The 26,624-nt window shown below is 45.7% G+C and overlaps 1 protein-coding gene across 1 annotated transcript in view; it reads right to left on the bottom strand.

The window, feature by feature from the left end:
- Nucleotides 1-25,853, bottom strand: part of ADORA1 (adenosine A1 receptor) — a 57,153-nt gene extending 31,300 nt beyond the window's left edge. The window contains exon 1 of the mRNA XM_079979823.1: nucleotides 25,509-25,853. Coding sequence (XP_079835949.1) covers nucleotides 25,509-25,849 — 341 coding nt within the window. The 5' untranslated portion in view covers nucleotides 25,850-25,853. The remainder of the gene's footprint in view (nucleotides 1-25,508) is intronic.
- Between the last annotated feature and the right edge of the window lie 771 nt (nucleotides 25,854-26,624).

Raw genomic sequence — 26,624 nt, 5'->3', positions numbered from 1 at the left:
GAGAGAGCGCTGGCACGCCCTTGCCATCCCCTTACTTGCGCAGACGCGTTCCGCGCAGGGAACATAGGCGGAGACTTGGGGTCAAGCAGCTTTTATGCTGGAAGAGATTCAAGAAACGCCCACTGGCAGATTCTGCAAGTGACTAACAGGTCACGGAGGGCGAGCTCTAACCCTGAACATGTTTGAGCAAACCATCTAATCGAAGTGGAGGCAGTTTACACACGAGTAACCACACTATACCATTACACATTTCATCTTCCATTTGGTGAACATGGCAAAGACCCGTAGCAAGACATCTCCCTGGCTATATCCCGCTCCTTGGGCATGGAGTACGGAAGACAAATGTGTAATGCTGTATACATGTAAGGAAAATACAGCACCAAGCCACCAACCTTTGCTCACCCTCCCTGCTCATCTTAGTTGCACCTGTGCTGCCAAAAGTTCCCACTTGGGTGAAGCACAATCTGAAGGGCCTTTCTGTTTTGTTTCTTGCACAGAGAGGTTTGCAGATACAAAAAAGGAGGGAAATATCTCAGGCATTTGCACTGTGAACACGACATGATTAAAGCTGAGATTAATCTCTCTCTGTGTCTTGACTGCTGTCTTCGTGGTTTATAGAAGTGACCTGATTCTTAATGGGATCGTCAACCCACATCTCCAGGCACCGTAAACGTAGCTGCATGTAGGCTGCAAGAGATGGATCTGTAGCACAATCTCAACTTCTTGCCCTAAAGGCAGTATGATCGCTGACATCTAATGGATGTCCAGCACTACTAGCCCAGTATTTGTCTTGTTCCAAGAGCACCAGTTTGTTCACTATTTCGCCTTCTCATTCCTCCTCCTATTAGCCCATCCCATTATTTTCTTCTCTGGCTTTCTGCTCATTTGATTTTTTAATATATATATTTGGTGGTGCATATGGAGATAGGAATGATGTGAGTGTGTGGCTGAATATATATAGAAAGTTCACAGCAAGATCCAAAGTTTTTAACAGGGCAGACATTTTTCTTAAAGGATGACCTTGTAGGAATGATGTTGTAGAGAAGGGAAATGGGGGTGTTGAGGAACTAAACATGAATGTTAAACAAGCACATGACAATCTGTTGTTTTTGTTTCTTGTTTTAAAAAAAACCTTTTCCTGATGGCGTGCCCATATTAAAATTAATATAATGTGATGCTGCCAGATGTAGTTTCCTCTGGATGGAGTCTTGCAGCATCATTGTAATACATGCTGTGTTTACAAATATACAAGCAGAGTATAAGTGGAGACAATCAGAAAGATGGACCTTAAGACAGCAACTTACTTACTTACTTACCTACCTACTTAATGAAATTTGTATACCGCTATTCATCTTTAGAACTCAGGGCAGTTCACAGAGTAAAACCTAGGCTGCAACCCCAGTTTCAGCAGATTCTAGCTAGAAACTCAAGGTGGGATTCACCTAGCAAACCTCTTCAGTCTGTTTCCTTGTACAATAGGGCCCCCTAAAATTGGCTCAGAGGATCAGGAGAACCCCCCAGAACAGCACACCGAGCAGGGGTGAGGAGGGGGGTTGTTCCATCTAGCCAAGCTGGTTTGCTTACGCAGAGGGAATGTTTGTAACAGCACAACATTTAATTCCACCGTCAGTTCTTTCTCTCCCTGCCTCTGTGTGTCCCCAAACTGTCAGCTGCTGCTGATTCTGCCACAAACACACACTCTCACATACGACTTCTTTCTACCAAATATTGGATTGTCACTTTCTTCACGCTTTGATGGGTATCTCATCCAAAAACAAGGAGTGTTTTCACCACAATACTATCCCTGAACAATTCGTTCCCATTGATGAACCATCAACAAATGACCCTGGATTATGTATCAGCAAAGAGCAAAGGAATACATGGCCAGAAACTGTAACAATATACTGTAAATAAACATGTGTTCTTTTGGGAACAAATGTAAGAGCAATTTGCTCCTGCTGACGCCACTATTTGTGTCTTCTGGATTGTACAGGTTTGTTATGTAGTGAAGTTTCACCCTGGGCCAGCAGGGAGATACTGTATATAGTTTTCACTCAGGTCTGTAGATAGTTTTCACTCAGGTCCATGTCAGTTATTTTAGGCGGGAAACGCTGGGCTGTTGTTGCTACAATGTTGACAGCCGCTGCCTATAAAAGCAGGCCAGCTGAGCTGTTTGCAGTCAGTTCTATTCCAGCTTACAAAATAAAGAGCTACTTGGAGAAATCGCTGTGTCGTCTGCTATGTCAACCCACAACTTAACACTGGCGACGAGGATGGGATCGATGGACATCAGAGCACAGCCAGATGTGGCCAGCCTCTGAACTGAGCTGAATCACTGAGCTGAATCGCAGAGCGAAATCACTGAGCGAAATCACTGGACAGAACCAATTCAGAGCTGACTGTTCTGGCTAAGAGCACTGTGTTCCATCCATCGCCCTTCACGCCGGCATTGGAATCATGGCTTCACTTGTGCCTCTACCGCCATTTGCACCAGCCTCTGAATCATGGGACTCCTACCTCGCTCGGTTCGACTGCTACCTCCAAGCCAACGAGCTGACAGCAGTATCAAAGGATCGGAAGCGGGGCCTATTCCTCAGCCTCTGTGGGCCTGAGGTGTTTGAGACGGCCCGAGCATTGGTTGATCTGTGCCAGGGATGGGGAATACTCTCCAGCCCAAGGGCCATATCCTCTTGATAGCAACTTTCTGGGATTTGCATGCCAGAGGTGGCTGGGGCAATGGAGGCAACCTGCACCTTTGTACTGTAGGTTACTGCTCTGCCATGCAAAAGCCAGCAGCTTCTACACATACATCTCTTCATCCAGGCAAGCAAGAAGCATTTTTTTCAGTTCAAGCCACATTCCAACCAGGCAAAACAACTGCAGGATAGTGTTATGGGCCACCCCAATCTCTACCAAGAGGTGCAAGATTTTAGGAGTCTTGGCACTTAACCAGGGTTTGTGCCCCTTTGAAATGAGGCACAGCAGAGACTAGTGCTTTTAAAAAATATAATTTATTTTACACACATCTACCCCTGAAGCCTTCAATGGAGGGGGTCCTCTCATAGCCTCAGCAAGCAGTCATGGCCGCTGGCCTCTCAGTGCAGCCCCTCCCAGCCAGCGCAGCATGGAGTTCTGCCCACTTTGTGTTCCTGTTTCGCAGCAGCCTTTGCAGAAAACATTTTCTCTGTTTAAAAGGACACATTTTTTCCTGTGGTGACATCATACATCCTGTTCCCCTGGCAACCTCTGTGGTGATCACACAGGGTCCCCGGATGTTTCACCGTCTATTGATCCCTGCGCCACCACTTTATTTCTCACTGCCACCACCCAGGCCCTACCTGGTACAATACTGAGTCCAGTCGGGGTTAAATTGGAACATAAACTTCTGTTTATTTATTGCAGTTTAACAAGCGTGTGATTTCATAAACGGTATTGGTCAATTACAATCATGGAGTGCCTATCCAGACCTATAACTTCCGCTACCTGCTCTCACTTACTAAACCACCTCTCAGATATTTATTTGTCTTCCTAGCCCTTAACGGTTCCTGACTCAGCTTATTTCGCTACACTAACTCAACCTACCCACAGACTCTATCCCACTTCACTCCCACTCCAACCAACCACCCAACTCCCAACGAACTCCTCCCTTCCAGAGCTGGTATTCTAGTCCCTCTGACTCCACTCCCTGGGTTCTGATTGGGTAACTTGTTTAACTATTTCACCTCCAGCACTCTCATATGTTAACGTCACAACCTCTCCCCTCTCAACTTTACTATTATCTTCTGCTAACTAACACAAACTGGGGAGTGGGGAGGAACTCCACTCCAACTCCATGTCTGACACTGAATGTTTCACCTTTCATCAGAGTAATGTTCTTTAATGGCACCTCTCTAAGCCAATAGCCTAAGGAAGTGGGCTTGAGTTCAAACCCCAAATTAACCAATGTCAGAAATTATGGGGAGAAACTGGCATGCAGGAATTTCAGAGGATCCTTGTCCCCGGCAAACCCATAACAATAGTATGGAGCAGGGCCAGGTAAGAGTGAGGTCTAGGGAAGGGCATAGCCTGGGGAGAGTATCAAGGGCCAGACAAAAAGGAGCTGCATTTGCCCCACCCCCACCCTGATACCTGAGGTTTCCTATCCCAGATCTATTGGGTCTTGCTGTTTGTGCATTTGGGGAAGATTTCTATCCAGTACCCGTAGACATCTTATTTGTTTTGTCACCTACCACAAATTATGCATGGAAAAAACCCAAAATATTTACATGTGAACATGCATCTTTTCCATGCATAATGCAAATGTTGCAGTCCGTTGTCGCAGATGACATTACGAAGATTGTTTTTGGCAAAGACTAGCATAGTGATGGGAAATGCTAGAGGAGGACTGTAAGATGGAATTTGAAGAGGCACAACGGGGGAGGTTGTTAGGCAGGGCATTTGTAAAAGAAGGGGAAGAGATTAATGAATGTCTGCTCCGCTTCCAGTTGTTTGTCAGCCATATAAATTGCTTAAGTCTGAAGAGGCTCAGATCAAATGGAAATTATCCAGCCCCAGCTACGAAGTGCATGCAAGATAACAGCCAACTTCTATGGAAACATCTGTGATACAGACTCATGGCACAAGGGTGCTTTATAAAAAACACCCTCAACTCCAACCACCTTCTCAAAGACAATCACATAGTCCTCTTAGTCTCTTGGTCACTTCCCATCTCAGAGCAACAATGATAATACAGAGAAACAAAAACTAGTTGAAGGTCAAAAATAGTCTACTAGTATGATCACATCAGGCCTGCTCTGTTGTCTGCTCTCTTCAGTTGCTTCCCACAGAACACCAGGTCTATCTATAGGGAAACCAATCTTGGCCCAGCAACAATTCAACCTGTTCAACAAACATTTGGCAGTAAGAATATTGGCTTGCCATAGCATTTATTCACAATGCAATGGAGCTGTTTTAGAATCAGTGGAGGGGAAATATGTCTTTCTTCAGAGAGCTTTGGGTGGCTTTACATGAGCAGCTACCACATGGTAAGTGTTTTAAACTTCTAAGTCTGGAAACACAGCTGAATGTCAGTCTAGGGGTCCTTACCAAGGGTATTGTTAGTGGATGTCCTGAGGGATCTAAGCTTCTTTGGGACTGGACCCCCAGATCACTGTCTCCTTCCCCCCCTTTAAACCATTTAAAAAAAAAAAAACTTTGTCACACTGCAGATTCACCATCCACCTTCATTTTGCCAGAGACACATTTGTGTCATGGTCTCTGCTCCCCACCCCACAAGTCTTAGCATGACCCCTGGTCTGGCACATCTGAGAAGCTGATTTTCACTAGGCCATTGCACAGGTGGTTTTTTTCAGGTTTCTTCATGTGCTGCTCCACTTAATGTCCATTGTCCAAGTTGAGCAGGCTCACTGCATGGACAAGATGGCTGGCCTTCTTGACAACACACTGTGAAAGATCCAAGGCACAGACCCGCATCCACAAGAGATCAAAATTCATTTAGAAACTACACCCCTTTTTGGGAATGACACCAAGTCTTTGGACCAGAAGAATTCTAAGTACAAGCTGTCGCCTGGTTGTCTGGTACCTGAGACTCTGTTCTTGTTTTTCTTTTTGCAGTAGAAAAACACCATCACTGTGATAGAAAGGATGAGTCTGGATGAGGAGTTTTATATTTGTGGACAGTTCCTGAGAATATGCACAGTGAACTTAGTATATCTCTTTATTGGGCTGGACTATACAGTGCCAGGCACAGAGGGCAGCTTTCCCCCTCACTATAAGTGTCCTCTATTGTAATACTGGACCATAAAGAAGGCTGATTGCCAAAGAATTGATGCTTTTTAATTCTGGTGCTGGAGGAGACTCTTGAGAGTCCCATGGACTGCAAGAAGATCAAACCTTTCCATTCTTAAGGAAATCAGCCCTGAGTGTTTACTGGAAGGACAGATCCTGAAGGTGAGGCTCCAATACTTTGGCCACCTCATGAGAAGAGAAGACTCCCTGGAAAAGATCCTGATGTTGGGAAAGATGGAGGGCACAAGGAGAAGGGGACGACAGAGGACGAGATGGTTGGACAGTGTTCTCGAAGCTACCAGCATGAGTTTGACCAAACTGCGGGAGGCAGTGGAAGACAGGAGTGCCTGGTGTGCTCTGGTCCATGGGGTCACGAAGAGTCGGGCACGGCTAAATGACTAAACAACAAACAACAATGTAACACTTTACTTTGCTTCCATTTACTCCCATGGGGCAATCAACTCAGATGGGGAGAAAGTGAAGGAGTGCATTTGGAAACATCTTTAGGGTAGGGATGAAACCTTCTCCCAACTCCTGGTAACTCCACCCTAATCACCTAGTCCTGTCTCTTCACCTATGTGGCCCATCTTTGCTTCAGTCTCTTGGTCACACAAGAATGTGAAAGAAGGTTGAGAACCGGCTTTTGGATCCTCTGTATTCAGTTATTGTTATAAGGGAGACTTTGGAGATTTCCCTTTAAAAGATAACTTCAGAGCAAGGAGAATAGGCAAAAGAGAAGAGCAAGAACAAAACACAATGCTTAAAAGAACCTCTTCTTTAGAACTCTGCCTGTCTTTGATGCTTGGCTGGAATTTTCAGAGAGTGACAATTAAAGTGTTGTCAAATTTAATGATGGCAAGTTGTGTTACATAACCAATATATTCACACACATACACTTCAAACAAGCTATTAACTTCATTTGAAGCCGTGTTACCTTTTCACTCAGTGTATAAACACCCTTCCTTTCCTAGAGTGGGAAAGTAAGATCTTAATTAGGGTTTGCTCTCATGTTAACCAGTGTCTGCCTGTGGCTGAAATCCATTGGTCTTTTCTCCTATAGGTCAATCACTCAATTATCCTAAAGCCTTGGAAGCAGGATTTTTCTCTACATCTCTGGTACTGCTGTGGGCTGCAGGGAAGGCATGTTGTGTGGCAAGATTCTTTCCCATGTCACAAGTTAGCTGCAAAGCTGTCTGGAATTTTTCTTCTTCTTCTCTGCAGCTCCCTGCAGGAAAAACAGTGCCTTGCTGCAGACTAGAGGAGACTTTAGGAAGATTTATACCACTGGCCTAGCTTAACTTTTCCAACCACACATATATCCCTGAAGGCACTTTTTAGGGTCCTGCTTCAGGCTGATTGGTGGCCCTGGAGAACATGCGTTGCGGCAAGAATAATCCTGTGCCAATCAATCACAAACTGCAGAGATTTGCACCAAGCTCTCTTTCGTTATTGCATTTCCAGTGTCCATTTCCTAGTAAATTTACAGCCGTGTCTGACTCAATTATAAGAAATTTATCCATGAGACATCCCAGTTGTGATTTTGCTTTTTAAACTACCACGTCACTTTCCAAGCTGGTTCCATGTGTGCCTCTTGAACAGATAACCAGGAAAGAAGGTTTGTTTTTAAAAACTTTCCAGAGGTGTATGTATATCCATGGACTGCAAACATAGGCGTTCTTTCTGAAATGGTGCTTATTGGCACATAGGAAGTTGCCCTGTATGGAGCCAGGCCATTGATTCATATTGCTCTGTATTATTCGCAATGAATGGCAGTGGCACTCCAGGAGTCCTTCCTAGCCCTATGCCCAGGGTTGAACTTGTAGCTGTTGGCTATGTGTTCCAGCAGTGTTCCAGCAGTGTTCCAGCAGTGGTGCATGAGCAGAAGTGGGCAGAGCGGCATTCCCTCTTGCAGAGATGGAGCTAAGTGAAACAGTGGTGAAGTTGGGAGAGCTCAGGTTTGTGGCAGTAGTATCCCACGGGAGCACAGTAACCCGGAGCTCCCCTGAACTTGCAACTTCTTCAGGCTCATCCACTTTTCCCGCTGCTTTCCCCCAGGAAAGCCCACACTTTACTGCTGATTTGGAGCAAACAGCAATCAGGTTTTTTTTTTTGCAGATTGACATTTGCTCCGATTCAAAGAGCAAGTTCTTCTGGGGAAACCGGCAGGGCAAAGAGAAACCCCTCTTACCCATGCCTAGAAAGAACAGGGTGAGCAGAAAACTTCTCAGATCAATGCAGTGCCAGAGTTACGTATAAGGGTGGCGCTGTGGTCTAAACCACAGAGCCTAGGGCTTGCCAATCAGATGGTCAGCAGTTCGAATCCCCACAACGGGGTGAGCTCCCGTTGTTCCATCCCAGCTCCTGCCCACCTAGCAGTTTGAAAGCACGTCAAGTGCAAGTAGATAAATAGGTACCACTCTGGCGGGAAGGTAAACGGCGTTTCTGTGCACTGCTCTGGTTCTCCAGAAGCAGCTTAGTCATGCTAGCCACATGACCTGGAAGCTGTCTGCAGACAAACGCCGGCTCTCTTGGCCTATAGAGCGAGATGAGCGCACAGCCCCAGAGTCGTCCGCGACTGGACCTAACAGTCAGGGGTACCTTTACCTTTACAAACAAGTTATAGCTTAGGGCCCCACTCTCTTGCCCCACCCCCAAATATACTTCTTAATTGTATTTCACTATTAATATAAAGGTAAAAAGGTAAAGGTACCCCTGCCCGTACGGGCCAGTCTTGACAGACTCTGGGGTTGTGCGCCCATCTCACTTAAGAGGCCAGGGGCCAGCGCTGTCCGGAGACACTTCCGGGTCACGTGGCCAGCGTGACATCGCTGCTCTGGCCAGAGCCAGAGCCAGAGCCAGAGCCGCACACGGAAACGCCGTTTACCTTCCCGCTGGTAAGCGGTCCCTATTTCTCTACTTGCACCCGGAGGTGCTTTCGAGCTGCTAGGTTGGCAGGCGCTGGGACCGAGCAGCGGGAGCGCACCCCGCCGCAGGGATTCGAACCGCCGACCTTTCGATCGGCAAGTCCTAGGCGCTGAGGCTTTAACCCACAGCGCCACCTTCTTCTTAATTGTATGTCAGTTCAACAATTGCTTTGATAAAATACATATTTTGTTACGTGCAAATGGCTTTAGATACCTATTAGGTCCATAAATTACCATATAGCATATATTCAACACAAAACAAACCCACAATTTGTTGTTGACAAATGTCAGCTGGACATATAAAGGGCCCCATTACCTTCAGTAGCTTAGGGCCTCATCAAACCTAAACCTGGCCCTGGAAGGCATGAGACAAATGTGGACAAGCCCTTCATCTCGCCCCATCCTCATCCTGGAACACAGCAGCAGTGCTACTCCTGCTGCTCCACACACTGCCCTCACATGCTGCTGTGCTATATAATTAAGCTACAGCTTAATTAATTTTGAGTTTTAGTCTTCCTCCCTCTGTTTCCCCCCGTGGTGTTGCACTCATCTGGGAGTGGCTGGTTGTTGGTGGTGGTGGTAGTGAATCAGCTTTTTGCTCCTGTATTGAAATGCTGTTTGGTCACCATTAATAGGTGCCATGTTTTAAAAGTATGAAATGGTTCCCTGTATGGATTAAAAACAACCACCTGCAAGAGAACATAGCAGCTGAAGCAGAGTCCCATAGGGCAGATGATTCCTAGACTTGGAAATCCTTATCTACAGTGGTACCTCAGGTTACAGAAACTTCAGGTTACAGACGCTTCAGGTTACAGACTCCGCTAACCCAGAAATAGTACCTTGGGTTAAGAACTTTGCTTCAGGTTGAGAACAGAAATCGTGCGGTGGCGGCACGGCGGCAACAGGAGGCCCCATTAGCTAAAGTGGTGCTTCAAGTTAAGAATAGTTTCAGGTTAAGAATGGACCACCAGAACATATTAAGTTCTTAACCCAAGGTACCACTGTACTGTCTTTGGGGCCGGTTCACAGGAAAGTCTCAAGATATTTTGTTGCCTGAGGCAGAGCAGCCAATGGTAGCCCTTGGCATGTTACACAGTAGCAGGGTATGCCTTGACCACAAGATTCAGTTCAGACTCCAACGGACACTTCATTAACCAACCCAGTTAGGCTCAGGCCAATATGGAGGCTGCCCAATTTGTCCCAGTAGTTGGAGTCTGCTTTCTGTCCCCTGCACTTCCCTACTGGGAAATCAAAAAGCGGCTATAACCTTTTCCCCCTTTTGGCAGAACTGGATGAAATACTAGGCCCTCCAGAATGGATTAGGCCTGGCATATTGCAGGTAGATAGCTCCAGGTATTTTTTGTTCTGGACACCTATAAAGTTTTATTTTTATTTGGTTTTGGGGGTGATAGAATTTGATAGGATTTACAAGCAAGATTGTCTCTTCTGAGGGAATGAATACTGCCAGTTTTCAGATAGAGAGCTGCAGTGGTTTTCCTACAAGGGCAGCCATCACAGTTTCAAGGGTAGAAATCAGTTTTATTTCCTGCAGTGTTTTGTTGACAATTGGTCTGAAAATCACAGACATGAAAGAGGTGCTCCCAGGTAAGAAACCTGCCAAACTGCATACAAATAGGTCCAGCAGCTTTTGTAATGGGCACCTTTAAAATTGATTTTGGGGTGGGAGGGATTTGCTTTTCAAATAAAATCCTTCCCTCTGATTATGAGCTAGCTAGACAGATCAGTCATAAAGGATCTTTTAATTAATTAATAATGGATGACCAGAGCTAAATGCTTTCATAGAATCATAAAATCTCAGAGTTGGAAGGGATCCCAAGGGTCATCTTGTCTAACCCATGCAATAAAGGAATCTCAATTAAAGCATCCATGACAGATGGTCAGCCCACACCTGCTTAAAAACCTCCAACCTCCCAAGGGAGTCCATTCCACTGCTGAACAGCTCTTACTGTCAGAAAGTTCTTCCTGGTTTTCTAGTTGGAATCTCCTTTCTTGTATCTTGAATCCATTGGTTTGAATCCCACCCTCCAGAGCAGGAGAAAACAAGCTTGCTCCATTTTCCATGTGACAGTCCTTTAGATATTAGAAAATGGCTATCATATCTCCTCTCCGTCTCCTCTTTTCCAAGCTAAACAGACCCAACTCCCTCAACCATTCCTCATAAGGCTTGGTTTCCAGACCCTTGATCATCTTGGTTGCCCTCCTCCACACAAGTTCCAGCTTCTTAACGCCCTTCTTAAATTGTGGCACCCAGAACTGGACACAGTATTCTAGGTGTCGACTTGTAGTCCAAAACATCTGGAGGGCTGCCCATTGGTTAGCCCAGATCTAATCAAACCCCCACTTGATGCAGAAAACCTAGAGCATCTCCAACAGATGGCTGCACAACTTCTGCTTGACAATAAATACCTAGTGAGGAAGACCCCACTAAGTCACTGATCCATGGAAGCCATTAACAAAAGAACATGAGAAAAAAAACATTGAAGGATGATTTGTTTTGTGCCCTGGTTTAGCAACTTATCAGGAATAGAACTGAAGATGAAGTTTATTATGACTTCCTTCCTTATTTATTTCTAAACGTCTATATCTCCTTTTGATATCAGGGCACACGGCAAAGAACAACACGTCCTTCTGCGTCTCTGGTCTGAAGATAAGCTGTATGTTTGCTGTTTTCCACTGGGCTGAAATCACAACTTTCTCCCAAGGTTTGCTCCAGATAACAGTGATGCAATCTGCATTTTCAGTCAAAGGGTGAGTGCAAAGGTTCTGGAGGCAAAGGGACAGAGCCTGTTGTGCAGCCACATTTGCAGTGATAAAGCAATGCACAAGCAAGCCAGAGGAGGCTAGAGAGGGGCAGAGGAGCAGCCGTGGCATGTGCCTTGGGTGGTACAATGTCTTGTGCCAGCCCTGACATTACTCTCCAAAACTTATAGACTACAATTCCCATCATTCTCTAATGCTGACCATGCTGTCTGGTTGAGGGAGCCCAAGAAGACCTGGAGAGCACCAGGTTGGGGAATGCTGGTTGATGTACCTAGATGTTGTTAATCTGACATAAAAAGCAAACAAGGAGGCATTTTGCCATTCAAATGTACTCTCGAATGTAAAAGGAGGCTTTTACATTCATATTACAAACTGGATTATGCAAAAACTGCTTTAAGCCTCTTCCATGAAAACCACCCTTAGATATCCCATTGCGAAACCAACCTGGCAAATTCCTGCTTTTGAATTAAAGACGTGCCCAGTGTTAAAATAACATTATAAATACATTTGCAAAAATGGGCATGTTCTGAAAATCTGAAAAGTATTAAGAGAAATTTGCACTAAAATGCTGGCACATTTTCATGAGGAAATTGCGGTGGAAATGTGGAGACCAAAATTGGCAGATTCACTCATCTCTATTTAAAATCTGCTTTTATTCCAATAGACTTTTCTAAGGGGGTTGCAAAAAGGGAAGGGGAGAAGCAAAAATCAGGATGTATCCATAGATCTCAGGATCTTTGAAGCAGTTCAACAAGGATTTCTTACTAGCAACAACAACTCCATTGCCTCAAACCCCCATTATAATCCTAAAATGAAGAAAGCTTAGGTTAATCAGGAATGAATTTGGTTGTGGAAGGACAATGAGCTCAGCCGAGTTTAGGGACTCAGAACTAATTTTGGGGCTCCAAACCTGGCACTCAGATAATTGGTGGAAACAGGGATGAAGCACCTGCATGAGATTACACAAATTAAGCTCCCTAATTTAAGTTACTTTATTTGCATGATTAGCACCCAGATTTGCATTTTATGGAAACTGCCTTGATGGGTTGGCAGCTCCTAAAGCCCACTGGGGCTGAAGACAGACAATAGCTTTTAAGAAAGTTGAAAGTCTTATTGCACGCACATTTGTCTGCCCTGTTGTCACTGGACAAAGTGGAGCTGAACTGAAATTTTATTTTTTTTTAACCGTGATGGCTGTGTATCAGAGATTGGTATACCTCTGCATATCAGTTGCTAGTAATCACTGGATGGTAGAGTCCTGTTGCACTTGCAGGCTTCCCATAGGCATTTGGTTGGCCTCCTTGAGAATATGGTGAAGGTCTAGATAAGACTTAGGCCTGCTCTTGTGTCTCTAAGTGGCTTCCTGCTGACTGCAGTTCCTGGAATGCCTTGGAAGCGATCACTGAGGTAAACCCCTCAGCAACCTTGTAAGATTTTAGTACAGTAAGAAAGCAACCCTCATCCCCCCAAATTCACAGGTGTTTCAATTTTAGCAGGGGATGAATATTTTCTTGAAACAAGAGGGAGATTGGCCTTAGGTCAAAAAGCTTTTGTGGGGCTTGGAAACAGAACAAAACCCAATATATGCTTACCAAAGGCAATAGTAGACTGGGTGTGCCCAACAGCAGTGCCTCTTTCATATGGTCATCAATACTCAGGGAGAAATCATGTCTCTCTTTTGGACTGAACTGCCCAGACATGCAGTTCTCATCAGATCTATCTAGCTAACTATAGCTGTCCGTCATATAGACATATAGAAAAACACACACACATTTTGCAGACTTCAAAACACTATTAGTCATATCTCTGACCTGCATTAATCCACATGTTTCCTGATGCTGGGACTGGGAGTGATATCCCAAGCCTCCATTTTATTCCCAGGACAGAGTCTCACAGCATACTTTATTGTTCACTATCTCAAACAAGAAATACATTTTTAAAATCTGCTCCTTGGTTTCCTTTCAGACAATGAGATCCCCTGCAGCTTCCCTGCAGGCATGACAATGTTTAGCCTTAACACAGAGGCAGGCAAGGAGACAACGTTTCCTCCTGTTTTCACTCTAGATCTACAGGAAGACTAGTGGGCAGGCAATCTGGGGAGGGGTTCCTTATAAATGCTGCCATTCCTTCATCTCCAAACACTTTTGTATATTTCTCGTGGCTCACGCACTCAGTCAGCAGCACTGCATCTGTTCTGGAAGAGTACAGCTATAGATTAGAGAAAGAGAGAGAGAGAGAGAGCTCATTCATCATTGCGTTAAATAGGTGCTTTTATACAATGGTAGGAAATCTCCATTCATAACCCTTCATTCATAAGCCTCCATGCTCAGAACTAAGAGAGAACGAATTCCACAAACTGTTGCTATGTGGAATGATCCTGTTCAGAGTTCCAGCCATATGCTCTTCCATTCACACACCCCTTCCTGGTTTTCTCTTTTTGTCCCCCAACAGTCAATCAGCATCCCATGCCCACTGAAACATTCTCAGCCCCCACTGACTGTTTCCCTGTTCTTTAGCTTATCTTCTAATGATTGCATGTACTTGTATAAAATGTGGAGTTTCCCTGAACCTGGTAATATCCCCATGCTGCTATCACAGCCTATGAAGAGTAGCAGTCACAGAACTGAGTTTGCTCTTAGTATACTACAGGGGTTCCCTTAACAAAATGTTGCAGTGCATCCCTGGCAAGAGTGCATTACCTGAGCTGGGGGAGCTGAAAAAAATAAACAGTTGGCATCAAAGACAGGAGTCCTTACTCTAACTGGGGTCCTACTTGATGTGATTGTTTGCTGCTTCTGAACTGAAGTCCAGCAGGGCTGAGCATAAAGCCTTCATCCTGGTTTGAATGCATGAAACTTATATCTGGTCTTTATTGAGCCTTCCTTCATTCTGGTTTCTTTCAGGGGAGGTTATACATGCAGCTTATGAACACACAGCCTACATTCATCATTGCTTGTGGAGTGTTTGTATATCTTCTGGCTGGGCATCGTTCATGCTGCTTTTTGATACTTTCCCCCATCACTGTAAAAACCTACCTGCAAAGAAAAATTTGGATTTGTCATGCATGGGCAAGGGGAAGACAGCTCCTGCCCATGGGCCGAATTAGGGTCCCAAATTGGCCTTCAAGGCTTTTCCCCAAAACCACAGCCACCTGCCCATATATGATGCCAGGTCTGGGGCAGGTAGAGAGGTGGTTGCCAGTGCACAACCAGGTACTTTGAAGTGTGCTCTCGACTGCTCATTGGCAAGGGAGGTTTGATGCTACTGCCAGCCAGATGATTGGCAGCAAGAGCAAGCCTGCTAGGGCATCTTTGCTACTGGACACTGCAGCCTATCTCAGCAGAAAGCAGGTCTTGAAGTCACTACCTAGGAGCAGATAGCCAGAGGCTTCAAGCGCATTGCATTGATTGCACTACAGAGTCCCCCAGGAAGTTCACCACACCACACCAGGTCCTGCAGAAAGTTGGTCTGGTCTTGAAGTGGGTCTCAAGGCCATAGCCACCTGTCAAAATGGCCCCACCAAGGGTGGGTGAACCCAGGTTGCAGCCCGCCAGCTGGGCCCAATTTCCCACCCCATGCTAGGGCAACAGAGTGACTTAATCCATGTGTTTGAACCTCCCGCAAAATCCTGACTGTCTGGAGGTGTCTGCAATTTACAACTCATCCATGATCATCCAGAGAGGAAGGCCACGGACTGGCCCTTGCGGCTGCAAATGTGAATCCTCTTTTGCTATTTCCTAGGAGAAGCAGCACATCTGCCTGGGCCGGCAGCTGCTCACCAGCTGTGTGTTGCAATCTGCCAAATACCAAGCAAAGGCCATGCCGCTGGTGGCGGCTTCACTCCGCTTCTCTCTTCATTTACATCAAACAAAAGCTAGCTGGAGCCAGTATTATTATTTGTATTCGCAGGAAGACAGCTATTCTGTGCAAACTTGAGTGTTTATTTGCTATGGGCTAGATTTTAAAGGCCGTCGTTCCCACCTTGATCTCCACCTTTCATTTCAAGCAGACGAGTCCAAATGGACATGACATCCTGGCTTGAGAGAAGAATCAGAAACAAAACAAAAATGATTTGAAAGGGAACATCAGGCAGACAGAAAAGCAAATTGGTGTTGTTGTTTTTTGCAGTGCTAGTACAGCCAATAGCTTGCAGTCTGAATTAAAACAGAAACTTTCTGAAAGTTTTTCTTTGCTTTCCCCCCACCAAATGTGCAATGATGGGTGGAAAGTTAGCCATTTCATAGGTGGAAGAGGAAGAGGTGGAGAGTAGATAAAATCAGCTGGGTAGGAATAGGTTTAGGAGATCACTAGATCCAACTGCATTCACCACCCATGTTACATTAATGTGTGTTTTGTTTCCCATATAAATACCCTGTGTTATTGTCCGTGGAGGTTTGAACATCTACCCCACCTACACACCACTGTTAGTGTTGTAAGATGGTGACAGGGGTCTGGTGGTACCAAAACCACTGATGCACTGCCTCACTTCCTGCTCCTCTTGCTGCTTTGGTTCCAACAGTTACTGTGCATGCACTCCACTGCATATAACACATGCACATTGTTTTTGTAATGCCTGCAAATAACATGACACTGCAGAGGCTTCAAGACTAGGTCTAGTTGGTGATGGAAACATTAAATTGCTTTGAGGTGGTGGGAGAGATTTGGAGCAACTTGGTGCTCACCAAATATTTTGACTACAACTCCCATCAGCCCTGGTCTTCATAGCAAATAGTCAGGGATGATGAGAATTATAGTTCAAATCACCCACAGGGCAGCAGGTTGGGAAAGGCAGATTTAGAGCTTCTCTGACTACAATAGTCAAGCTTCTTCTCGTTTTGTTGCTGAAACCTATTTGTTAGATGAAATATACTCGGAATCGAGTGTGGATTTCATGCTCTTTATTCAGCTCATAGTAGTAAGGAATGAAAGTTTCCCCAGAATATCTGCTTTATATACATTATTTACACAATGGACTGCACGTGATTGGCTAATTCCGGGATTCTCCTTAGGCCAATCAGGTTGTGGATTCACTTCCACCTGGAGCTGGATTGGGTGGCTCCTTCGGACCAATCATACTTCTGCATTGTTCTAGGACCAATCAGACTGCTGCATTCTGAATCCTATTGTTCTAGAACCAATCAGACTGCTGCATTTTGGATCCTATTATTCTAGGACCAATCAGACTGCTGCCTTTTGGATCCTATTCAACTCAGTACATAACATTAGATTACACAGTTGTTTAAATCGTTCAGGTCCCCATTGCAGAGGGTTGAATCAGAGGGTCACCTCAGGGGTCCCTTTCAACTCCACAGTTCTACAATTCTATGATTCTGTGAATATGAAAAACCTCGTCATTGCTAGCATTCAACATTTCACATGCTACAAAAATTAAATTTGCAAAAAAAAAAAAAAAAACCGTGGAAGTCCAAGAGCCCCTTCACGTTTGATGTGTGGTTCCGTGGCAGAAAGAGCATGTAATCTCCAGTTTGAACCGCATTCTCCTTTCCTGAGTGGATGAATCTTCTCTGTTTTTGCTTTGTACATATAATCTTCTAGCGTGGCAAATAAAGCAAGAGCAGAAATAAGCAAACCCCTGGCTATCAGCATCCTTGTCTGAGAGCTGCAGATAAGGTTTGTACTGCAAATAGCCTGCTCTCTCACACAGACATTCCAACACTGGGATCACTTCATTTAGGTCTGCAAGGTGGGGGGCTGGGGGGGGGAGAGGTGGAATTGGAATCAAAGCAACAAATGCACCCAAAGAAGTTGCAGGGAGGTCACACAACAACAACAACAACAACAACAACAACAACAACAACAACAACAACAACAACAAATTATTTCTACCCTGCCCATCTGGCTGGGTTTCCCCAACCACTCTGAGCAGCTTTCAACAGAACATTAAAAACAGAATTAAACTTCAAACATTAGAAACTTCCCTAAACAGGGCTGCCTTCAGAAGGCTTCTAAAAGTAGGATAGTTGTTTATTTCCTTGACATCTGATGGGAAGGAATTCCACAGGGCTGATGCCACTACCAAGAAGGCCCTCTGCCTGGTTCCCTGTAGCCTCACTTCTCACAGTGAGGGAACTGCCAGAAGGCTCTCAGAGCTGGACCACAGTGAATGATGGGGGTGGAGACACTCCTTCAGGTATACTGGGCTGAGGCTGTTGTGGGCTTTAAAGGTCAGCACCAGCACTTTGAATTGTGCTCGGAAACGTACTGGGAGCCAATGTAGGTCTTTCAGGGCTGGTGTTATATGGTCTTGGTGGCCACTCCCAGTCACCAGTCTAGCTGCCACATTTCCAGGTCATCTTCAAAGATAGCCCCATGTAGAGTGCATTGCAGTAATCCAAGTGGGAGATAACTAGAGCATGCACCACTCTGGCAAGACAGTCTGCAGGTCTCAGCCTGTGTACCAGATGGAGCTGGTAGACCAGGCAAGCTCCGGCCCTCCAGATGTTTGGGACTACAATTCCCATCATCCCTAGCTAACAGGACCAGTGGTCAGGGATGATGGGAATTGTAGTCCCAAACAACTGGAGGGCCAGAGTTTGCCTATGCCTGTGGTAGACTGTATAACAGTGCCCCCAGCTCCCAGCTCCTCTAGACGGTCCAGAAGGATGTCATGATCAATGGTATCAAAGACCGCTGAGAGATCCAGCAGAACTAGGAAACAGCTTTCACCTTTGTCCCTAGCCTGCCGGAGATCATTGACCAGCGGGACCAAGGCAGTTTTAGTCCCATGTTGAGGCCTGAATCCCGACTGGAAGGGATCCAAATGGTCTGCAACATCCAGGCGTGCTTGTAGTTGTTCAGCAACCACCCACTCAATCACCTTGCCCAAGAATGGAAGATTTGAGACTGGGCGATAGCTGGCCATAACTGCCGGGTCCAAAGATATTTTTTTAAGAAGCGGTTTAATGATCGCCTCTTTCAGCAGGGCTGGGAAGACTCCCTCACAGAGGGAAGCATTCACCACCCTGCAGAGCCCATCGTCCAGACCTTCCTGGTTCGTTTTTATTAGCCAGCATGGGCAAGGATCAAGGAGACAGGTGGTTGGTTTCACTCGTTCAACTGTTCATTTACATAATTTGATCAAGCAGCATTTCGCCATGAGAAAACACTGGAGTCTGCCTCATACTTGGTCAATTTACCTCAGTTTTATCTAAAATGACTGTTTGCTTCTGCAAAAGTTTCAGGGTGGACATACTGCTTTGTTTCCAGTTGGTGCACATCCCACAAATTCCTGCTGAACTCCTGTAGTTTTCCACACCACAAAGGTTAGGAGTTGTGTGTGTCCTGCTCTTGTAGTGCCATAGTGCAAGAGTGCCCCTTCTGACTGCAATGATGCAGTAAGACCGGGGAAGCATCACAGAACAACTAATAAAGCAGAATGATGTGTGGATGGTCCAATGTGAATCCACCACCAATGCACTAATATTGCATCAATGGCATGTTGCAGAATACACCTTCAAAACTCCCATTGCAGTGGGCACAATGAGTTCTTTTTTCAAGTGGTGAGCACAGGAAGTTAGAAGGCTTTGGTATACAATCCTACAGTGACTGTCACTTCCCATGATTGCTGCTAGTGCAAAAAGACTAGCAGGACTATGGGCACTACCATAACAAGAGCAGGGCCAATCCATTTGATAGCACTTCCTTCTGACGTTATTCTTCTTCCCCCTTACGTTTGGCACCACCATTGCTGTGGAAAACCACCCATAGTGCTGTGTTTTTATATTGCGATTTTATTGGCAGATGAAGATGGTGGATTTTTCGGAGCTGGCCGACCTGACTGGAAGAGTCCGCGACCAGAAGGAGGAGGAGTATCAGAAAGAAAGAATGAAATTTAAAGACTATTTAGCTAAATATGTTAAGATAACTTAATTGGAAAAGCTTGCAAATAATAGATAGGCTTAGGATTCAAATATGTAAGGATAAGATGTTTAAAGTTAAATTAGAAAGAATGAAATATGTTAAGTGATCAAGTTAATTTTTTGAGAAAATCGATTTTGGAAAACTGTCGAAATGATATATAATGAAATTCAATCAAGGGGATTTGAGGAAGTCACTTATTAATGTTACCAAGATTTAAACAGGATGTATGTATGTATGTCTGTTTGTTTGTTTTGAATTTTTGAAAATCAATAAAAAAAATTGAAAAAATATATATATCTTGTGATTTTATTGTGTGAACAGTGGCGGAACTTCAAGTTCTGGCGAGGGGGCAAGAGCAGGTGGGGCCGTGGCTGGTGCGTGTCCCAGGGGCGTAGCGTGCATCCTGGGGGCCTGGCACCCAGCATGGGGGGGGAGGGGCAGCCGCGATGGCACCCCACTGGGATTGTGCCGCTGGGTGTGGTGCACTCCCCCCGCACCCCTGTTCCTCCGCAATTGTCTGTGAACTGCCCTGAGACTTATGGGTATAGGGAAGTATACTAAATAAATAAATAGTGCTGGTTTTTTTGCAGGGAAAGCTCTGGACACAGAGCTTTGAAGCGCAGGCTGTGCCTGGAAAGAGTGGGGGAAAGATAAGTGTGGACAAGCCCTGTATCTGTCTCTGCCAACAATGGGGGTTAATCTCCAGCCTGTGCTTAAAGGTCATCATGTACAGAAAAAATAAATATTCCAGTAAAAACCTGAGTACAAGGAGACCACCTTCCTTTGTGAGTCATGAAATTCAGAGCAAGGCTCAGTCAGCCAAGTTCCAGAAGCTGGGTAGGCTCTATTGCCTCAGGCAGCAAACCTGTCTGGAGATGAGTCACTGCCACTCACGCTGCCTGCTCTGCTCCGGGACCCGGTGGCTCCAGCAACCAGTCACACCAGAAAATCAGCCCTAGCTTCCCGTGCCAGAACACCACCCGTGACGGCCACACTTTGCAAACAAGAAGGCAGGCTGCAAGCAGGGCCCAGTGTGTTTGCAGCTGATAACCAGACCAAAGAATTAAAGAGGGGACTCTGCCTGCAACTGAGACAAAACAAGGAGGCTTAGCGGCGCTTGTCCTTTCTGTGACCTAGCCAGGCAGCAGCACTAGAAAATGCCCTTCATGCTTCTACATCCAATCAGACAAGCAATCTTGCTTTACAGGTTCCATGGCTATAGCAAAGGCCACCACCTGCCCTCTCTTCTCTGGTTCTGAATTCTGCACAGCCTACCGATAAGATATTAAACTGCATCCATGTGGGCAGACAACGGGCGTGCCCCTTCTGCACTGCCTGCTACCGCCCAGAGCTTGCTTCTGTCTTTATGCTGTCAATCAAGACTCCCACAGGACTATAGCAGACAGACAGGTTTTGGCTCCGCACGCGCTGAATGGTTGTGCTGTGTCTCCGAGCAGAGAATGCCTCAGCATAAATTTCCACGAAGCTGCTGCTCACGCATTCCAGAATCCGATCGCAGCTGGGCTCCCAGTGTGCCGCAGCTGCAGCTGTCCCGCTGCCTGGATCGCAAGAGCCTGCAGGGAAGCTCTTCCTGGCATTTATCTGTTTGGACCCTGCCATCAGCCTATGGGCAAGGAGACAGTGTGTTTGCGGTATTCTCTACCTGCCCTCTCCCAGCTTGCAGCCATTTCTGTGGGGTCCCCATTCAGTGAGCCCACCTCTCCCCATTCCCTCCAAACGCTCTCCGCCAGTCTACTGTAGAGACATACTGACGATACAGTTTTTAAAACTCTGCATGCATCTGTATGACTGCATCCTTGCCTGCAGTTGGGGATTATGTTGTGGGGGAAAGCAGACCAAACCACTCATCCTGATCTGTTAATCTCAGAATCTTTTATTTCCAACAGGAATCCCCAACCCAGAATTTACTGTTTTACAACTAGATTCCTATAGTACAGCTATTCTTCCTTCTTGAACCAGCTTCGCTCCATGCCAGACTCTATCATTTAGGGAGCAGCTGTACTTTTGGGAGCTAACATCCCAGCTACAAAATGGTCAATACTGAGTAAAAGGTAAAGGAACGCCTGACCATTAGGTCCAGTCGTGACTGACTCTGGGGTTGCTGCGCTCATCTTGCTTTATTGGCCGAGGGAGCCGGCATACAGCTTCCGGGTCATGTGGCCAGCATGACTAAGCCACTTCTGGTGAGCCAGAGCAGCACATGGAAACGCCGTTTACCTTCCCGCCGGAGTGGTACCTATTTATCTACTTGAACTTTGACGTGCTTACGAACTGCTAGGTTGGCAGGAGTAGGGACCGAGCAACGGGAGCTCACCCTGTCACGGGGATTCAAACTGCCAACCTTCTGTTCGGCAAGTCCTAGGTTTAACCCACAGCGCCACCCGCATCCTATCAGTACAGAGTAGGAGGTCCTAATCAAGAGGATATTTTTTACTGCAAAAAGATTGAGAAGTTGCACAGAGAGAGAGAGAGAGAGAGTTCTAAATGTGTCAAAAACATAGACAGCTTCTAAATGTATTCAATACATAGAAAGCTTACTTATCCCAAGTCAGATGACCATTAGTCTAACTAGTTCTCTCCCAGCTCTACCTGAAGATTCTGGGGTTGGATCTGGGGCTTTCTATACGCAAGGTACATGCTCTACCAATGAGCTACAAACACTTCTACATGTACTATACAGTGCAACTCGGCCTTTCACTTGAGCTAACAATTCAATTTACAATCCAAGAACAATGCAAAAGTGTTGAATCAGCCTGAAGCCAACAGAGATGTTGGAGAGAGTTATTTGCTTAGAACAAGGAGAGAAAGTGTCCCTATGCAATGCTTCTACACCACTGGCTGCCTTCCTCCTGGCCGTGGAGAATATTCCTCATACGGCTACCAGCTGAACTGTTAATTATTCTGTTGCTACTAATGCCAAAGTACAGCAGAGGGACCAGAAGACAAATAGCTCTCCTGAATGCACTTTATCACTGGTTCATACAAATGTGCACCATCCTTAAGGTGGGGGCCACAAACACAATACCACAAATAGGAAATACATTGTCTAAAAAAGAGGACTAAACGAGGACACAGTTTTGCATGAACCTGCCTGTGCTAATTTATATGTGTAGATAGACATTTAGGAATTATTACTATAATTTAAAAAGAAATGCAGCACATTTCATCATAGTGGGGAAGGCTGTGGACAGGTGACCCATATGCATAGCTGTCAACTTTCAGATTTGAAAATAAGGGATCAGCAGCCTCGAGAATAAGGGATCAGCAGCCTCACCTGTCCCAGGGACAGTCTACGAGATATCTAACAATCCAGGATAGCAGCAGGAAGCAGCGGGAAATGGTGCTGGAATAAGGGAATTTCCCGCAAAAAAAGGGAAGGTTGACAGCTATGCCCATATGCCTGCTTTGTCTACTGACAGGCAACTTCAAGCCACATTCACAACATACCTTGAAAATGCTATAATACCACTTTATCCAGTCATGGCTTCTCTCCAAAGAATTATGGGAGCTGTGGTTTGCAGTTATTGGGAGGCCCCTATTCATCTCACAAGATGGTTAATAATAATAATAATAATAATAATAATAATAATAATAATAATAATTTTATTACATACCCCACCCATTCGGCTGGCTTTCCCCAGCCACTCTGGGCAGCTTCCAGCAGGAGATTAAAAATACATTAAAACATTAGTCATTAAAAAACTTCCCTAAACAGGGCTGCCTTCAGATGTTTTCTAAACGTCAGATAGTTGTTTATTCCCTTGACATCTGATGGAAGGGCATTCCACAGGGCAGGAGCCACTACTGAGAAGGCCCTCTGCCTGGTTCCCTGTAACTTTGCTTCTCGCAGTGAGGGAACTTCCAGAAGGCCCTTGGAGCTGGACCCCAGTGTCCGGGCAGAACGATGGGGGTGGAGATGCTCCTTTTGGTTTAACAAACAATCCCTAGCAACTTTCAGCTTAACAAACTTCAGCTTCCGGTACTCTTTGGGGGAAGCCATGACTGGTTAAAATTGGTGCCACAGCACTTTAAAGGTATTCAAAGGTTGCTTTTACATTTCTGCTAGCCAAATTGCCTCAGCTAGACTTACTCTTTCACAAGGAGGAAGGTTTCCTTACTCTCAGCCTCATGAAGGGGGTGAGCAAAGATCCCTTATGTGGCTGAGTTGCAAGCCAAATGCTTTTTTTTAAAAAAAAATCAATCCTATTTTGAGATCTGGTGCTAGAGCATATTGCGCTAACTGTGTGGGTGGAAACACAGCACAGCCAACAGCTCCACATGCTGTTCTGTGCTGTCACCTGGCTGAGACGTGGCAGTCAGCAATTCTGCTGCCACGGAAAACGATGCCCCAAATCCCAGCCTGCTCAGGCCATTCAGTCAGGCATATTGGGATGATGTGACCTTTAAGTATATGTGGGGTGGGCCCTCTGCCAGCACCAAAGGAAAGTGGCTAAGCTAGTAATAAGTTAAGTACACAGTCAGCGCAAATAGTTATTAACGTGTACATAAGTGAGGATAATTATATTATTTACTCTTAAACACGTAGTACGCTGCACAATCAGCAAAGAGTTATTTGAAATATTCACCCTCAAACCTGGGTTCTCTGTGAGAAGCGCAGAGGGGGCTTCTCATGGGGGCTATTATCTCCCTGTCCTCCCCAATAGCTGTTCTGGCTACATAAACAACAGCACTCACAGCCTGAATATCTGAAATAGAGGAAATGTATCTTTAAAGACATGTGGTGTAGAATGCAATGGGGCTGGTGGTGCCCACCAGGAATGGCCAGGCAGCAGGCAGGGAGACCACCCATAGGTGGAGTCAGAATCAATGACAGGCAGAGCCAACTAATTAAAGTCCCACCCCCATCTCTGCTGAATCCACAAGGGCAACACGGAGACTAAGGGGAAGGAAGCTGACAGGTAGTGGCACTGCATGGACTGATTGTCAGTAGGAAGACAGGCAGCTGAGGGCAGGCTGAGGTTGATGTGGCCATTTACCATTTGCCCTCATGGACCAGCCTCCGGAAAGATCCTGGGGCCAACCCTCAGCTCAGTCCTATACATGAGACATTGTGTCAAGTTGAGTAATTATTAATGACTGCAATATGGGGTTGACAACTTCTCACCTATGGGGTACTTACTTAGGATTGTGTTCAATGTCAGTTCTATTCAGAACAGACCCATCAAATTAAGAGACATGAGTAACTTCAGCCCATTTTAGGGATGAGTGAATTCATCAGTTTCTGTTTTTCATTTTTCCAGTCTTAAGCTCGGTTGTCCACATTTCCACCTCAGTTTGTGATTTTTCTTTTAAATTCCTCATGAAAATTCACCGGCAATTTTTTTTTCAGATTCATCCTAATGTATGTACACATTTCTGTATCCATTTTTGCAAAACATTTTCCCCAAATATAATGCATTTTGTATGTTATTTTCACGAAGATATGCATTTCAATGCACACTTTAGTAAATGCATTTTTGTGAACATTGTTTGGTTGGAACTGCAAAATTTTGAGAAGCGTGAATTTCCAAGGACAGCTGTTTGAGTTTGCATATTGTTTCAGAAGCTGTGAAATAGGTCGGTTCACCTTTAAAAGTGAACTGAGTCAATTTTCTCCTGCATCCTTCATCATCCCCCCCACCCCGAAGCAGGTAGAGTATGCTATATAATTTAAAGGAATACAACCTGTTATGTTGCTTAGATCCCTTTTATCTCTTAGCACAGGCTAAGGAACAACTAAGCAGGGCCTCCTTGCACTTACTCAGTCCACAAACCATTACAACAACATCATTGCTGCCGTGTACACATTCTCGCTTGTCAGAGCAAGGCAGAAGCTGACAGCTTGCAGCAGCACGTCCACCGAGGGTCCCAAATGATGGCAGGCAAGGCATCAGCTTCACTGGCAAATGCCTCAGTGGACCAGGTTCAAGAAAAAGAAGAAGAAGGGGGGAAAGCCCTTGAGATTTTGAGAATCCTGACAAAGCCACCAGACTCCACAGAAGAAGCACAGATTTCTCCCTGTGCAACATGACCTTCTATATGACACCCCCTCCCAAAAGAAATCTAACTCCGCCTCTGGCAATATTTTCTCCCTCCGGCATGGGTGTCTCTTACCGCATTGGAATCTTTACTCTGAGGTAGCGATCCACAGCAATGGCCAGCAGTGCCAGGATGGAGCTCTCAGTGAGGATGAGGACAGGACATGCCACCATCAGGCAGCTGTAAAAATGTATCTGTGGTCCAATGTTGATGATGATGGCAAGCGGGATGACAAGGGCTCCCACAGCTACATCTGCAACTGCCAGGGAGACGATGAAGTAGAAGGTGGCATCCCGCAGGGCCTGGTTCACCTTGACGGCCCAGATCACCAGGATATTCCCAGGTATAGAGACAAGGGCGATCAGCACCTCGATGGTGATGTAGGCAGCCTGGAAGCCCGAGATGTGATGCGGCATGGTTGCCTGAAAGGATCAAAGGAGTCATGTGTTTTAAAGACAGAAGAGACCACCAAAGTATTCAAAACCCAAACATCTTTCATTTTTGCATTTCTTCGCTTAGGTATTGCTTTCATACACTGCCTTTCATCCTCCTGGAACCCAGGGCAGCTAACAGCAATTAAAACCATACACAAATATATCCACATTAAAGGTAAAGGTAAAGGGACTCCTGACCATTAGGTCCAGTCGTGGACGACTCTGGGGTTGTGGCACTCATCTCGCTTTATTGGCCAAGGGAGCCGGCGTACAGCTTCCGGGTCATGGGCCAGCATGACTAAGCCGCTTCTGGCGAAGCAGGGCAGCACACGGAAACGCCATTTACCTTCCCGCTGGAGCAGTACCTATTTATCTACTTGCACTTTGATGTGCTTTCGAACTGCTAGGTGGGCAGGAGCTGGGACTGAGCAAGGGGCACTCACCCAGTTGTGGAGATTCAAACCGCTGACCTTCTGATCGGCAAGCCCTAGGCTCTGTGGTTTAACCCACAGCACCACCCACATCCCGATATCCACATTAGAGGCATCCAAAATAACCTCACAATCAAGCATTACCAACTTTTAAAATAGTTATATAAAAAGGTAAAGGTAAAGGTACCCCTGCCCGTACGGGCCAGTCTTGACAGACTCTGGGGTTGTGCGCCCATCTCACTTAAGAGGCCAGGGGCCAGCGCTGTCCGGAGACACTTCCGGGTCACGTGGCCAGCGTGACATCGCTGCTCTGGCGAGCCAGAGTT

This window comes from Podarcis cretensis (genome assembly GCF_951804945.1).
Source record: "Podarcis cretensis genome assembly, chromosome: 6".
NCBI classification, from domain to species: Eukaryota; Metazoa; Chordata; class Lepidosauria; order Squamata; family Lacertidae; genus Podarcis; species Podarcis cretensis.
The sequence above is the reverse complement of the archived record's forward strand: the minus strand, read 5'-3'. Positions and strand labels throughout refer to the sequence as shown.